General features: G+C 39.5%; 1 protein-coding gene across 1 annotated transcript in view; it reads left to right on the forward strand.

The window, feature by feature from the left end:
- Positions 1-16,150, forward strand: part of fcho1 (FCH and mu domain containing endocytic adaptor 1) — a 101,265-nt gene that overhangs the window by 56,829 nt on the left and 28,286 nt on the right. Inside the window, exons 14-25 of the mRNA XM_042514874.1 lie at positions 81-105; positions 273-329; positions 1,287-1,338; positions 3,376-3,500; positions 5,316-6,407; positions 8,001-8,107; positions 8,491-8,686; positions 8,804-8,918; positions 11,027-11,182; positions 11,267-11,399; positions 12,084-12,280; positions 14,243-14,307. Coding sequence (XP_042370808.1) covers positions 81-105; positions 273-329; positions 1,287-1,338; positions 3,376-3,500; positions 5,316-6,407; positions 8,001-8,107; positions 8,491-8,686; positions 8,804-8,918; positions 11,027-11,182; positions 11,267-11,399; positions 12,084-12,280; positions 14,243-14,307 — 2,320 coding nt within the window. The remainder of the gene's footprint in view (positions 1-80; positions 106-272; positions 330-1,286; positions 1,339-3,375; positions 3,501-5,315; positions 6,408-8,000; positions 8,108-8,490; positions 8,687-8,803; positions 8,919-11,026; positions 11,183-11,266; positions 11,400-12,083; positions 12,281-14,242; positions 14,308-16,150) is intronic.

The following is a 16,150-nucleotide window of genomic DNA, read 5'->3' on the forward strand; positions in this document are numbered from 1 at the left end:
GAAAAAAATAGAATACCATCCTGTTCCTTTACATGAGTCCAATGTATTGACCAAATCTGTCTCCCTCTCTCGCCTTTCAGGTGTCAGTCAAGCGGCATCTCTCCAGTAAGTTCAATTGTGTCTGAATGTTATCTGGGTAATTTTTTAATGTTTGCTGAATGGCATTAAATCTTTTTCCTGCACCATGAAGCAATGTGAAACATACATTGTTTTGTTGTCCATTTACTGTATTTTATAGCACAGACTTCTGTAAAGCTGTTATCTCTCTGCAGGAAACTCGAGTACAGCAGGAGGTCGCTTAGAAGAGGGCGAAGGTGCCTCCCACAGGGGTAAGTCTGACTTTAGTCTCTCTTTCTGTCAAACTCATATTTTTTAAAAAATTTAGAGTAGATTAATACATTAATCAATCAAAGAAAATTGATTCTGCAACTGTTTTGATTGCAAATATAATGATGTTCTGATGTTCTGTAGACCAAAAGATGAATTGTTTATTAAGATTACCGGTAGAAAATAATTGTGTGAGTGTTAATTGTGTACCAATCTGTGCCACAACTGCAAATATTATCATATTGTGCATTTATACCTGTAATGGGGGTGTTTATCCTTAATTTCATTGTGGTTATAATTTGAAAAGGGTGAAAACCATTTCTCACACAAAACCACATCTGTAGAGCTAAAGTAATTTTTCCTCGCTGCAGCGTCTCCTAGCCTCCAGTCTGCTTAGCCCCCACATTTCCCTCTAGACAGCAAATCTCTTCATTGGCTGACCTTGCATGAACAGCCACCCTCCATTAGTCACAGCCGGCCCTCTGCTCATGCTCCACAGCATGTTTTATCACTGGCAGGTTCGTTAGCTGCCAGTAGGTTAGACTGGAGGCTACAACCTGCTGCTTCACAGCAGCGGGGAGTCTCTCTGTCTTAAATCCAGAGGCAGCAGGATTAACGATGAGCGTCCAATTAAAGCGGTTGCTGTGCAGCGACAGCAGCAGCAGCAGTGGCTGGAACAGAGTGAGACCGGGCTAATTGCTGGTATTTATCACAGAGAAGGTAATGGCTGATGGGTTTTCCCTCGTGTTGTTCTATCTCGCTCAGTCTCAGCCTCCCATCAACGCTGTGATGAAGAACACCGTGCTGCTGATTAGTCTTGATTAGGGAACATCCTCTGCAGTGAGTCACTACATCTCATTGTGTGTATGTGTATGTGTGTGTGTGTGTGTGTGTGTGTGTGTGTGTGTGTGTGTGTGTGTGTGTGTGTGTGTGTGTGTGTGTATGTTGTCTCTGTATAGACGGAGAGCAGGAGGGCCTACGCAGGTCCACCTCCAGTCCTGATCACAGCAGGTGAGACAGCTCTGCCCTTCATATCTCTTACCTGTCTCTGAGCGATGCAGAGAGGCAGACATATTTGGAGGTAAAATTGCGTCATCAGTGGCCTTTTCAGCAGTTTGAAGCTCCTCAGGTTTCCTCCTCAGTGATTTTTTTTTAAGTGTCACCATCCTTGTTTTATTTTTGTCCATCTGCTAGTTTTACCTTTGTCACCATATTTCTCCCACTCTTTTTTCTCTTTTTTTCTTTTTTATCTTAAAGTCCTCTGCAGCTCAGACAGAGATCCAGTGTTTTTTGTCTCTTGATTTGAGTTGTTTTTAATAGAAATCCTTTGCAATACATTTTCTATGTTCATGTGGATACCTACATGTTTCACCCATATGTGGTCTTAGTACAAAATCATGTGCATTTTTCTGTTGTAATAAGAGCACTTCTATTGGGAAGATTTTGCAACTTGCCTACAGGATTTGCTGTGTGAGTGTTAGTGAGTTTCAGCACTTGCAGTCGGGTGATAAGATCTGGCTTGTAGTCAGCGTTCCAGTTCATCCCAAAGCTGGTGGAGAGGGTTTAGGTCAGGGCTCTCTGCCAGTCAAGTTCTTCCACACCAAAACATTTATTCATGGACACTGCTTTATGCAGAGCAGCATTTTTTTTTCAAACAGGAAAGGATTTTTCACAAACTGTTGCTCAGTAAGCACACTTTTGTGAGATGCTGTGTGCATAAGTATTTCCTTTGATTGGAATAAAGAAGCCCTAAACCAGAAGTTTATGTAACCACATTTTATTTGTGTGTAATTCCATGCCTAACAAGTACTGGTTATGTTAAGTGTTATTTTCCCAGCTTTCAGAAATGTCAGAAATATTTTTTTTAGTATTATGGCTTCTGTTTCCAAACACACATCTCTCAGAATAGACTTTATATGCCTCCGCAACAGCAACCGCGGAGGCCAGAGGCATTATGTGTTCGAGTTGGCTGGCCAGCCGACCATTCTCGTGAATGTGATATCTTCAGAACACCTTGAGGGAATTTCTTCAAATTTAGCATAAATGTCCACTTGGACTCAAGGATGAACCGATTAGATTTGGTGGTCATAGGTGAAAGGTCAGGGTCATCATAACCTTGTCTGTCTCATTCTTTGAAAAGCGATATCTCAAGAAAATGTCTTGAAATTTGGCACAAGCATTCGGTTTAATTCAAGGATGAACTGATTAGATTTTTGTGGTCAAAGGTCAAGGCCATTGTGACCTTGCATTCGTTTCATTCTTATAAATGCAATATCTCAAGAACACCTTGGGGCAAAATACCTTAAATTAGCATCAACTTGGACTCAAGAATGAACTGATTAAAATCTTGTGGTTGAATGTCAAAGTTTAAGGTTACAGTGACCCCATAAAAGATATTTTTGGCCATAAATAAAGAATTCATACACTCAAATTTCACACATATGTCTAATAGTATATAATAATGAAGTTCTGATAATTTATATCCAAGAGGTCAGAGGTCAACTCTGACATCATAATGTTTTTTGCAAAAACACTTTTCTGGCCATTACTCAATGACATAACTCTGGAACAGAAGGGGAGACATTTGGTCAAATACTGAATTGGTTTTAGGTGTTCATGTTGAAACTGTGCTGATTGTGTATAAATTTGAGGCTGCCACCAGGGGGAAGATATGTGTGTAGCATCCATGTTTTTACAGACATGGATGTAAACTGTATGAACAATTGCTAATTAAAAACATCTGCTCGCACTACTGCTGAAGTCAGAATGTTAAGAACCGTAAAACTCGTAATATCTCACTCTGACTGTGAATAACAACTCTGAGTTTGGTGTGAATGGTTTCATAAAACAAAATAATGGAGATTTGATTGCTGTTTTATTATCATTCTTCAATGTTTTTTTTTCTTCCCACATCCTTCACAATCCCCCAATCTCCTTTTCTCTCACTTACACCCACATTTCTGTTCTTACTTTATTACCCCTCCTACTCATAACTCCTCTGCTCTCTCTCTGATCTTCTTTCTCATTCCCTCCTTGTTTCTTCACCAGGTTGAGTTCAACAGCGTCGGGTTCAGACAGTCTGTTTGGACCACCGCTGGAGTCGGCCTTCAAGTCCAAAAGCTTTGATGGTCGTGAACAACTCAGAGAGCAGAGCGCTTTCGGTGGCTCTGAATGTAAGATTTAAAATACTCTCTTGGTCTTTGAATATTAATACCGTATTGGCTCAAATATAATACAATCGCACACTTTTCCAACAGCTGTTTTATACAAGAATAAACACTGTCACAATGACCAGCCAAAAAAGAAAGCTTCCCTGAGATAACGTGGTCTCTATCCTTCATCCTCTCATGAAAGTGAAACATGAAGTAATAAAACATAAATAAGTGTAAACAAAACACAAACAAGAGGCCACGACACACAGACTGCAACCCCAACACACCCACCAACATATAACAACAAACTAAACAAAAAAGGCTGCCAGAGTAACAAAAACTTCTCCAGTTAAGCTTAGATATGATACATCTTTTTCATTAGTTTATGATATAAAAGATTGATCAAATGAATTAAGCTAAACTCAAGAGGGGCACATTATGCAGCTTAAATGCAGCAGAGTCATTTTGCTCACAGATATAATCAAAAAACGGACCCCAAATGTTCTGTATGAGTTACATGACGAGTGCTTAATCTCCCCCAAATGAAGACAGAAAATCATATTAGTGAGTCACTTCTTAAAATAAGGATTGGAGGTAGATTTCCATTCTCAAAATAAACCACTCAGCTATAATAATATCAAACATTAAAGCCTGCTGGGTCTCATTTAGACGTTTTAAGGAAGCATTCAGAAAATCCTTAAAAAAAAAAGTGCATCGTGTGGGTAGATTTGTTTCCAAGTAATTGTACTGAGTAAATGAAATGTTTCTTCCAAAGCCCAGGAACGATGAGTCTCTTTTAAAATTTGTCCTGTGATCCTATTAAGTCTGCTCTTTCAAAGTTCACCGGCTGAAGTCTCCCATTAATAGAACAGTCTTTAATCCTCCATCCCCTCATCCCAAAGCTCATCAGATAAACTTAGAACCAATTTCCGTACTCTAAGCCTCCCTTAGATGACGAGAGCAGATTGGGATATCAGATGTGTACAGGTAGGGACGTGAGAGATGCTGTCGTAGGAAGTGTGTTGGAGGGGGTAATGTGTCAAACTGAACAACAGACTGCTTAACGAGATTTCTAACCTGCAGGAAAAAAAACAACTATGAGGGAGACCAAATTTAGTTTGTAGCTGTCTGAAAGAGGAACATTTGCTTGTTTATATGAATCCTTCAGACTGTCTTTTGGAGCTTTGGTACTTGCTCCACTGAAAAAAATTAAATAGATAAAAAATCCCAGCTTTATGGTCATTGAATATAAAAAATGCAACCCCCTTTTTAAAAAAAGTTTTATGATTGCTTTATTTCGGGGTTCCAGCAGCTCCTTAAAAAGGGCACTGAATTTATTAATCTATAAATGGCCTTAATTGGCATTAAATTGACTTAAATTCATCTTTTAAAAGTCTTAAAAATGTTCAGACATGAGGAATAGGATTTTAGGAATTGTTTTTTTTCTGACATTGTGTCATAAAATCAGATTGAGAAACACCAAATCGCTAAGAAAACAGTCCAGAAATTCCTGAAATCTCACACTTTAGTTTGCAAACCAAATAGATACTTTTATGGTAATATGAGGTGTTCGTTGTCTTCCATGTGCTCCACTCTAAAAAGGGTTGTTTTATTAGAAATCTGATAAAGACAATCTAACTTTTTAACTGGACAAAATAATAACCATGTCATGTTTTATATTACAATAAACATTTAGGCAGAGTAAAAATGTCTGAATTAGAAAATTAGAGTTACACTTTATTCCAGGTGGCATTAAAAAGTCTTAAAAAGTCTTGAATCAAACCTGAATCTATTCATTTCCTGCACTGGACTGATACCCTGTAATGTTGGTTTCAGATGCTGCCTTCTCGTCGGACTCCTCCTCTCCGGAGAACGTCGAAGACTCTGGCCTGGACTCACCTTCCCATCAGCCCCTTGGGCCCTCCCCTGAGCCGGTGGGTTGGGCGGCTTGGCCTCCTTTATCACAGAGCAAAGAGCAAACACAAACGCTGGGACGACCTGCGGACCCTTTTCTATCTGCCTTCCGAGACCCCTCACCTGGTCGAAGTCCTCACCAACAGGACGACCCTGCCAGCGTCTGGTCCGTCCCCTCGTCACGTCCCTCTCGCGTCCCCCCAGATATGGACTCCTCATCCATGCGGTTCCCCGCTTTCTCCAAGTCCCTGCCTCCTCCTGAGGTGGAGTCGTCAGTGTGGAACTGCAAACATATCCCCCCTGAGGACCCCTTCCTCGCTGCGTTTGAGAGGACTGTCACCCAGGAGACTTTAAACCTATCTGACGCCTGGTCGCGCCCACCGCCCCGTACTACCCAGGAGGGCAGGGGGATGGAGGTGCGAGGGGACCCGTTCTCCATCGCCATCACCGACACCAAGACACTCCCAACCTCATCCTCCTCCTCCTCTTCATCCTCCTCCAATCGTAAAGACAGAGACAGGAAACGAGACCAGAGCCTCCCACCTCCTGTAACTTCTGATGACCCGTTTGCAATCACGATGATTGGCAGCCCAACACACCAATCATCGCTGGCTGCAGCAGCAGGGTTAATCCCTCCACACAGCAGCAGCAGTGCGGGGGGCTCCACCAATAGCAGTAGGCTGGTACTCGATGCTAATTCAAGCTCTTTGCCCACAGCTCAGGCCAAGAAGGAGCTGATGCACTGGAACTCTGTCCACAACCCGTTTAATGAAAGTGTCTCTGGGGCGCTGAGCAGCTCCAAAACACAGGAGGGAGGAGGTAAAGGAGAGGGAGGAGGAGGAGGAGGAGGAGAGAGGAGGAAACATCGATCATCAGAGAGTGAACCACGCAGGAATGCCCCTCCACTCACGAGGCATTCAGGACCACAGGAGGATCTGTGTTTTTCCACAGACAAAGATCAAGACTGCCTGGATCTGAACACTCAGATATCGTGCAGTATCAGCTCACACAAGGGTACTAATTTCTCTTTTGCTCTTCTGGCGTTTAAGTTGAAATTAATCGCAAGTTGATCTTTATTTATGAATTCGGGGTTACATGAGTAGATATGATCACCAAACAGAGTGTAGAAAATAGATTAATACAAAAATAAAAGGTACAAACAAAAGTGTGACGCCCATTCCACAGTATGATGAAATGAAAAGAAAACCTGTCACAGGAGGTTCTTGGTTATGATTAAAATCTAAAAGTCAGTTTGCCAAATCCCATCTTCCAAACTAACTTTTTATCTAAAACAGAGTCCAAAGATGTTATCTCTACCCAACAAATGAGGTCCAATCCAAACCACACAATAATGAGGAAAAGCCTTTGAGAATTTGTGCTGCAACTCTCAGATGCATGTTCCACCTGACATGAGGCTGCAGCTGCTTGAGGTAACACATAGGTGCATAAGTCAGGAGTCAAACAATCTGGAGAAGACTTTAGGGACAGTTAAATCAAGAAGTACTTTAATTTACAAAACATGAAAGTTCCCCCAAATATCATGCGCTTCATCATTTTAATTCTGACTTCTAATCAAAGCTTACCTCTGCATTGAGACAGCCTTTTTTAATTAGTCAACATGAAGCCTAATCTTTCCATCAGGGGCTGGCCTGCTCAGTCGTTCATTAAGGGCTTATTCAGCTAAACCTTTTTTTATTAGTTGATAAATTAGCTGCAAGGATTTTTTGATTTTGTTAGCATTATGTGTATTACCTGGGTGATCACAGAAACTATAAGCTGGGATCATTTTGTGGTTATTTATCAGCTGAGGATCTATTTAATCATGGGCTTTCAGGGTGAGGATGATGGAATGATTTTAGAGCTGATTAGTTGATTAATTAAGAAATCAACAGAAGCTGCTTTGATAATGGATGAATCATTAAATCTCTTTATCAAGCAAAAATGTTCCACAATTGTCTGACAATCCATAAAACAATAATTAATTGATTGATCATCATCAAAAATAACCATTGCTTGTAGTTTTAACTGAAATTTTTTGGGATTATAACTTGTATGAAAATTTCATTTTGAATTTGTTTTATCACAGTTGCTTGGATTTTTTTAAAAAGCACATTTTCTTAGTCTTAATGGTATTATTATTGTTGATTAATTGCATTCCCTGATTATTTTCTCAGTAGAGGTTTTACAGTTAAAAGTTCCTACAGTCTGTTAAGTCCCACTGGCTAGTGAGTGCATCGGGTCAAGATCCAAAGAAACCCTAAACACTTTTGATCCCCTCTATCATCATAAAATCACACAAATAAACAAAACATTGCTCTTAAAGAGAATACAAGTGGTGCAGGATTTTTTGGTTCTTTCTCACTGTAGAGGAAAATATTCAGATGCCAACAGGATGCTAAATCCCTCAATTAATCCAATACAAATAAAATGTCATTAGGTTTTTTGCCAGCTTGTGTTTGGCAGCGCGTCTCTTTCAGCTCGTCTCCGGCTGTTCTGAACACGACTTCTGACTGATTTCAGAGGATTTCTCTCTCTTGTAATCCTGTTTCACTGTGTGATTTCAGATTTGGCTTTTACTCACATAGTATGTCTGTGTGTGTTTGTAAGGGTCCAAGCACAACTTCAGACAGGACACAGCTGAAGTGGTCGCAGCTGCTCCTCAGAGAGCCGCCCGGGCCAAGAGGACCTCAGGCCGACTGAGCGGCTGTGAGAGAGTGAGTCTTAACAGCTCAGCTATTCTTTGATTAGTACAACTGTATTTGACTTAATTATGACTTTAATCTCATAACATTACAACTTTCTTCAAAAAATATCACAACTTTATTCCTGAAGTCACAGTTTATTTTACACAGAAGAGAGCAGCAAGCTGTCACAGTGATTGCGCTGTGCTGCTGTGAACTGTTTTTTGCTACATTTTTAAGTCTTAAGTCTTTTTGTCTAATCTATGCCAACTTAAAAATCTTGTAATACTTTAAATGTTACCTTTATGATAGTTGTAGGGTTTCAAAAAAGTCAAAAGTGTAAATATCACAAACTCATGTATAAACTGTATAAAAGATTACACTTCCTACATCATCTTTCTCCCTTTTTGTTTCAGTCACGCTCCTTGTGCTCCTCCCCGCTGCCGGAGCCCAGTCCTTCACTCACCTCCTCCTCCTCCTCCAGCCCCAGTGAGTGGGGGCCTCAGACCAGGGACAGCGACTGGGCGGGACAGAACCGAGCACCCAGTCCTGCCAGGGCAGGACAAGTCTCACCGCTGCCCTACCAGCACCAGGACCACCAACAAAGACAGTGTAAGCCTTAGCACCTGAGGGGTATTCCACCTGTCAAACTATTCCTTTAAACATGACTTAATTCATGTTAAAGTCACTATTTATTAGCAGCAGGACTATCATATTTGTCCTCCACAGTGCACCTGTCACGAGGCCCCAGTCCCATTTCCCTCAGCACACAGGAGGCCTGGCCGGTGGCAGCAGCCATAACAGAATATATCAACGCCTACTTCAAAGGTGGACAACACAACCGGTCAGCACAATGCTACTTATTTTTAAAAATCTGAAAATGAAAATCTTGCACAATGTCTGCTCTTAAAGAGGAACTCCTCTGCTTTTACACATGAAAGTCCATTGACAGGTATTGGAGAGTACTACTGCGTATGTGAACGAAGTTGTTTAAAGCCTTTCATGGCTCTGGAGGGAGCTTAGTGAAATTAAATTGCCTCAAGTGATGTCACTTGAGTTAAATGTGGTGGTAGCTGAAAACTACAATATGTAAAAAATTTAAAAAGCCTAATGTGAAATGAAGTGAGCTCACCAGACCTTTGAGTCCATTACTCATCTCTGCTTGAGGCAATCAGGTTGAGGTTACATTTGCTGCGACTATCATAACACATCTGAATCTCCAACTGAACTGTCTGCAGTAAGGTTGCATTGTGGGTAATGTAGGCGCCAGTTTATTTTACAATGAAGAAGAGTATATGGAACTATAAAATGTGTTTCGTGTGGAACGTGCGTGTGGATGCTGGAATTAGCTCAAAACCATGGCTGAAAACGCAGAAATATATTACAGTTTGCCGGAAACATCTGAACAATTGAAATGAAAGCTGAACCGCTTTAAACTGAGCAAGCTACAGTTGAGCTGGAAGAGTGTCAAAGGCAGAAGTTGATGTTAACTGACAAGGTTAAAAAAAGAAGCATTTAATATTTGGAGGCATTAAATGTACAAAAAAAATTGAGAGACATAAATCCTTGAAGAGCACAACATTTTGACATGCATGGTTTCTGTAGCTAAAAATATGCACAAGTACTAGTCAGTGAAAGTACAGGGGAAGGACTACTTGTAGTATTATTAGCAGTAGTAGTAGTGATAATAGAGTAGTGGTATGTTTAGTAGTGTAAGAAGAAGAAGAAGAAGTAGCAATACTTCCATTACTACAAGGAGTAGTCATAGTAGCAGTAGCAGTGGTAGCAGTAGCAGTAGTAGAAGTCGAAGTAGTGGTATTAATAGTAGAAGTAATTCCTTTACAACTTATATGAGCAGCAGTCATGGTAGTAGTAACAGTTGTAGTTGTAATAGCAGTAGCAGGAGTAGAATTAATTGTCATAGTACTAATAGTAGTAGCAGTAGAAATAGTAGAAGAAGTAGTTTAGTAGTTGTTGTAGTAGAAGAAGGAGCATTACTTCTAGAAGAGGTAATAGTAGCAGTGGCAGCAGTGGCAGTAGTGCTAGTAGTAGCAGAGGTGGTGGTATTAATAGTAGAAGTAGTTCTAGTACTACTACGAGTAGTGTCTCTTTTAAAGGAATACTCCAGTGATTTATTGTTGTGTTTCCATAAAGCTGGTTGACGTCTGAAAGGCACAGATTGGAGAAATGGTCAAAATTAAAGTGGGGCATCCGGTGGCTGAGTGGATGAAGCAGGAGCCCCATGAATGAAGGCAGTGTCTTTGCTGCAGCAGCCGCAAGTTTGATTCCCGCTCATGGCCCTTGCTTCATGTCATCCCCTCTCTCTCCTCCTTTCACACTATTGATCTGTTCTTTCCAATAAAGGCAAAAATACCCCCCCAAAAATTAAAGCCACAGAGGCTGAGATATCCAGACTTTATGATCAAAATGCAATCGATTGCATCTTTTGTTAGACCCCCGCTGTTTGCTAATCGCCGTGTATTTCTAGCTCCGTGCTCTCAGTTGTTGGCACAGACTTTCTGTGAAAAATTTCAAATCTGGGGGTCCAGTAGCTCAGTTGGTAGAGCAGGCGCCCGTGTACAGAGGCTTTGTCCTTGCACAGTGGCTGTGGGTTTGGTTCTGGCCTCTGCCCTTTATCTCCCCTCTCTCCCTCCCCCTTTCATGCTTAAGTTGTCCTTACAAATAAAGGCAAAACGCCCCAAAATAATCTTAAAAAAATGTAAAATCTGAACCTTGATTGGAGAATTACCTGATGATACCATTTGGCTTCTTATCTCAGCCCTCTCCAGTGCCCTGTAAGACATTACACAGTGTTGTTCAGCTGAGCAGCACTTCTTTTGACGGCTCAACTGATGTGTAAAATGCAGTGGAGTTCCTGTTTAATGATATCTATAATGGCTTTTTGTTGGGCGCTTGTTAATTTTAACTCTTTGTATTGCCTTCTTTCTGTAGCTGTCTGGTGAAGATCACTGGTGACCTGACCATGTCCTTCCCTGCCGGCATCACCCGGATCTTCACAGCCAACCCCAATGTTCCCGTGCTGAGCTTCAGACTCGTGAACATTTCTAAGATAGATCACTTCCTGCCAAATCAAAAGCTGCTCTACAGGTCAGCTGCTCTCTGCATGTTGAGTCACAACTGTGTTTTTGAAGGAAATACAGTCCTCACCGTCCTGTCTCTGCTTCTCTGCAGTGATCCATCTCAGAGTGACCCAGACACCAGAGACTTCTGGTTCAACATGCAGGCTCTGCAGCTCTACCTGCAGAGAGAGGCTGAACTCAACCCTCAGGCCTCGTACTACAACGTTGGCCTGCTCAAATATCAGGTCAGGAGTTAAAAAGAGTTTCCTCACCCTCCATTAATGGTTCTTCTGCCTCTTTGGGCCATTTTAATACAATTTCTTATCATCACTCTAACATCTTGTTTTATGTCAACTAAAACATGATTTAATCTAATAAACATTTCAATACATTAATTTATTTTACATGCACTTGATTCCAGAATCATGTTCTAATTATTTGCAATAAATTTACTGGAAGGAAAATAGCCATAGTCTTGAAAGAAAAGCTCCATTTAGTCTATTAACATAAATCTTTCTTCACTTTTTGTTTATAATTGAAAACTTCTTTATATCAGTTACATTTCATGTTCAACCTCTTTCTCTCATCTATCTTTGTAGACAAATTAGACATTTCTGCTGTGCTCTGACTGGAGGACTTTATGCTCCTGTTAACTGAAAATGTATTAAATGAGTTATAGCAGTTATACCAATCAGTTATACCAATCATCATAGTTACTGACATCTTACAAGAATACATAGTATTTTCTATATTTCATTAGCAATCACCAGGAAGTTATTCAAAAAATTGGGGTCCTATAAGGTGAGTGTTAGGGGTTTTGTAAAGCCCAGTCCTTCAGCTGACTTCAGTCTCTTTTATTACCTTAAACCTGCTCTGGACTCTTTATATAACAACTCATCTAAATTTCAAAAGTCGTTATTATTTCCCAGGTGTCGTCTCAGGACCCGGGTCGAGCTCCCCTCCTGCTGTCGGCAGAGTGTCAGCGCAGCGGCACCGTAACCCGGGTGTCCCTGGATTACCACTGCTGCCCCGCCACCGCACCCTCCACGCAGCTCACTGCTGTCCAGGTGCTGCTGCCATTAGACCACACGGCCACAGACCTGCAGTGTCAGCCGCCCGCCTCCTGGTGAGTGATGGTGTGATTATGGACAGATAATAAGTGGCTTCTGTTGACTCTCAACTGTCAGTCGCCTGTAAACCGTTAAATCTGCCCTGTTATTTACTAGATTTATATAATCAACAAGATTTTTTGTAATGCACAAACAGGATTATAAATGACCTGTGTAATCATAACATGTGAACCACTAAACCACACAGGTGTATCACAGTAATGTGTTATTTAATAATATGCACTTAACAGCTGCAGCTAACGATTATTTTCATTACTGATTCATCTGTTGATCATTTTCTTGATAAATGCAGCTTCTATAAAATATCAAAAAGTGTTGAAAAATCCCATTATGGCTTTAAATGTCTTGTTTTATTTGACCAACAGTCCAAAAACTAAAGATATTTAGTTTACTCTTAAAGAAAAGTTAGAAAATAAAAAAGTAACGTTAGAATATGAGGTTCAATTTGACATTTATGTCAAAATTTAGTTACTTATCTGTGACAACTTATTAACATTGTGTGAGATGTTTTATTTTTTTCAAGTTATATGCATTTGGACTTTTTATAAAGAAAACAAAAAGATTAATTTTATATATGCTATGTGGAATGCAAAACTTTGAAGCTCAATATCTCAAAATGAACACAAATATATCGTCATTATAAGGTGGTGAGACTTTGACATTTTTTCTTAAAATTTGACTCTTAATTCATCATTAAAATTATTGCAATTCATTTTATGTTTATGATCTAATCAGTTAGTTGACTAATTGTTTCCCCTCAATGTACTTTTATTTAAGTACATTGAGTTTAAGTAATAACCAGTAACCAGTTCTAAAATATTAGTCAGTTAATCCATTAGTCAGGCAACAAGATAAATAGTCTACAGCCATGGTATTAGCTTTGAGCTAAATGCTAAAATATTTACAGTTACAATATATTGATGTTTAGTAGAAAATACGTTTACTATGTTTACCATCTTCGTTTAGTGAGTTAGAATCAGAAGTTACGTCTGACTGAGACTGAATGTACTACATTTTACAGGTATTGTGTAAACCAAAGTATTGGTCAAATCAAAATGACCTGATGAGAGGAACATCAACGTTTTTACCAAATTTCAGTGGTTGAGTCATTTTACTCATGAACATCAAAGTCAGCGTCACTGTGGTGCTAGAGGGAACGTCAGGGATCTCCAGGGTCAGTGTAATTCATCCTCTGAGGAACATCTGTACAAAATGTCATGGCAATCCAATCAGTCGTTATCGAGATATTTCAGCTTGGACGAAAGTGGTGGACTGACTGACCCATATTTCCCTCACTAGAGTCGCTAAAAAAACATCAATCATACATTGTTTCCTGCTTCTCAGATGTGAGGAATTGTTGTTTTTTTTATCTGTTATTGTTGTCTGTCTTTTTGTGTGTTATTATGTGAAATGTAAATCAAACTGTTCTGATGGGCACTTTTCACTATTTTCTGGCATTTTACAGTATATTCTAAGTGGTTGAAAATGAAAAAATAACAGATAAATTTATAATAAAATATTTTTTGGTAACTGCTCTAAAAATGTTCCAGTACCCCCAAGTGTTGTCAAAACTATTGATTCTCTGATAAATATCGATTCTGAATATTTGAAACAGTTTCAGTACTCATTTTTCACAGTATCAATACACCAATACCATTATAAATGTTCACCACAGTCAATCCGCTGCTAACCGTGAAAAGAAAAGTCAGCATTGTAATGTTATAGCCTACTTATATTTATCTTTTAATGAAAACATTTAAATTCAGTGACCTTAACGTATTTTTTCCCCATGGTATCGAAAATGGTATCGATTACCAATGTTTTCTTCGAAGTTAATATGTTGAAGTTAGAAATTTCAGTATGTCATACAAGAGTTTGAGGATGACTGTGATGTATAACAAGAGAAAGATGGAGAGTAAGAAGCAGGTCAGGCCTCACTGATTATTTTCCCTCTTCAGGAACGCTGAGGAGCGACGGCTGCTGTGGAAACTCCCCAACCTCTCCCCGACCAATCACAGCAAAGGTCAGAGCTCTGATGCTCTCATTTTACCTCTTTTATTTCTTTTATCCCTCATTGAACAAGAAAGGTTTAAGAAAAAAGGAAACTTGCACAAAAATTCACACACTCACACACTGACAACTATCATACTGACAGCCTGTTTTGTGTTGATCATAAGCAGCCATCTGATTCTTATATTTGCCTCCTCATTAAAAACAGTGCCAGAACCTTCTACTTCATTTCCTTCTTGTCGGATTCATGTCTCCACATTGTGTCAGACAAATGTAGAAATGAGTAATTAAGATCTCTGCACTCCACATCGTTCTCTTTTTAAAAAGCTGAAGTCTGAAGGCTTGTCATCACCTTTTAACAGCAGCATTAGCATTTGAACGTGGCAGCTGCTCCCATCCTCCGACTCAAAGACAAGCATGAAATGTTCCTCTTTTATTTTGTGTCAAATTAATTGTTGCTCATATTTCATGACGTTAATGGTGCGCAGATAAGAGACGGCATTCAACAGAATCTTTCAAGGCTCTAATTTAAGATGTAAGTTTAAGATAAAGTCTAAAATGAAATCAAACTGGAACTCTGCATTTCCTTCACCTGCATGCTTCCTTGTATCAGACACCCACATTTCTTTTTATTTTATTCTTTTTTCTTTCATGCAATGATATATTATTACTTCAATGTGAAGTTGCAGTGAAAAAGAGACCATTCACAGCCGTCAGTCATTGATGGGATGTTAAAACACTTAGTAAGCCTCTTTGGTTGATAAGTGAATGACAAAGCACTAAAAGGTCACTATAACTCCTCCCTGTCGCCTCTGAAAAATAAGTGTCTTTATCACTAAAATGCAAAAGTGCTTCTTTACATGAATAATCTCTGGCAGTGTTTTCAGTAAATATATTTTACTGGACATCTTGTAAACAAAAGCAGAAATGTTAGAGAAGACATTTCTCATCTTGACCGCTGGAAATAAGCTGTACAGAATCCTACATTTTCTCAGCATTTCTGCTGTAGTTACTTTTTTTGCTGCATGTCTTTATCACACAAAGTAAATCTGTAATCGTGAGAGTGTTTGTGACATTTCCATACAGAGGTCAAAAGATAAGACTTCTGGGTTGAGCTGGGGCTAATTGTGGTTGAAAAGGGAATGTTTTTTTTCTAGATGTTCTGATAACATATCGCATTTGTTTCCACAGCATTTACATGGTTGTATGTCAGTGTAAAGCTGATGATGTCGAAACTGCTGTCCAACTGTTAAATATAGTCAAGATGTCCATAAGTGTAGATTTCGGGGTGGTGCACAGGACATGCCCCCACCAATAAAAGCATGAAATAGCATAGGAAAATTATTTTTACAAAATAAAGACAATCATGTCATAAATTTATGTAGAAATGGCTCCAACTGGTGCATAAATTGTCACGGTGAAGATGACTTTAAAAAATTAAAAAAACATTTTTTTTTTTGTCCATCGCCTCCCACTATGCTTTCGGATGGGCTCAGGTACCCCTTCATTAAAGCAATACTAATGAAGATAGTTGAGAATGAGCACAAGAATAACAGTACAAAACCTTATTTACATAGCACTTCTCAGAACAAATTTATAAAATGTTTTACATGGCTGAATCAGGATTAAAACATTTCAGGAGTGCAATGAGAAAATATAATTGAACACTTCCAAAAACAAAAATGAAGTAATGAAATTGCAGAAAATGTCTAAGCTAAAAAAAACACAACAATAATAAAGTTGATGTGCTAACATAGAGAAAGTTTTAAAAAGGAACTTAAAATTCTCCAACATCAGAGGGCATTAGTGGCTTAGTGGATAGAGGAGGCGCCCTGTGTACACAGGCGCAGCGGTCA

Source organism: Plectropomus leopardus, chromosome 3, assembly GCF_008729295.1.
Source record: "Plectropomus leopardus isolate mb chromosome 3, YSFRI_Pleo_2.0, whole genome shotgun sequence".
NCBI lineage: Eukaryota > Metazoa > Chordata > Actinopteri > Perciformes > Serranidae > Plectropomus > Plectropomus leopardus.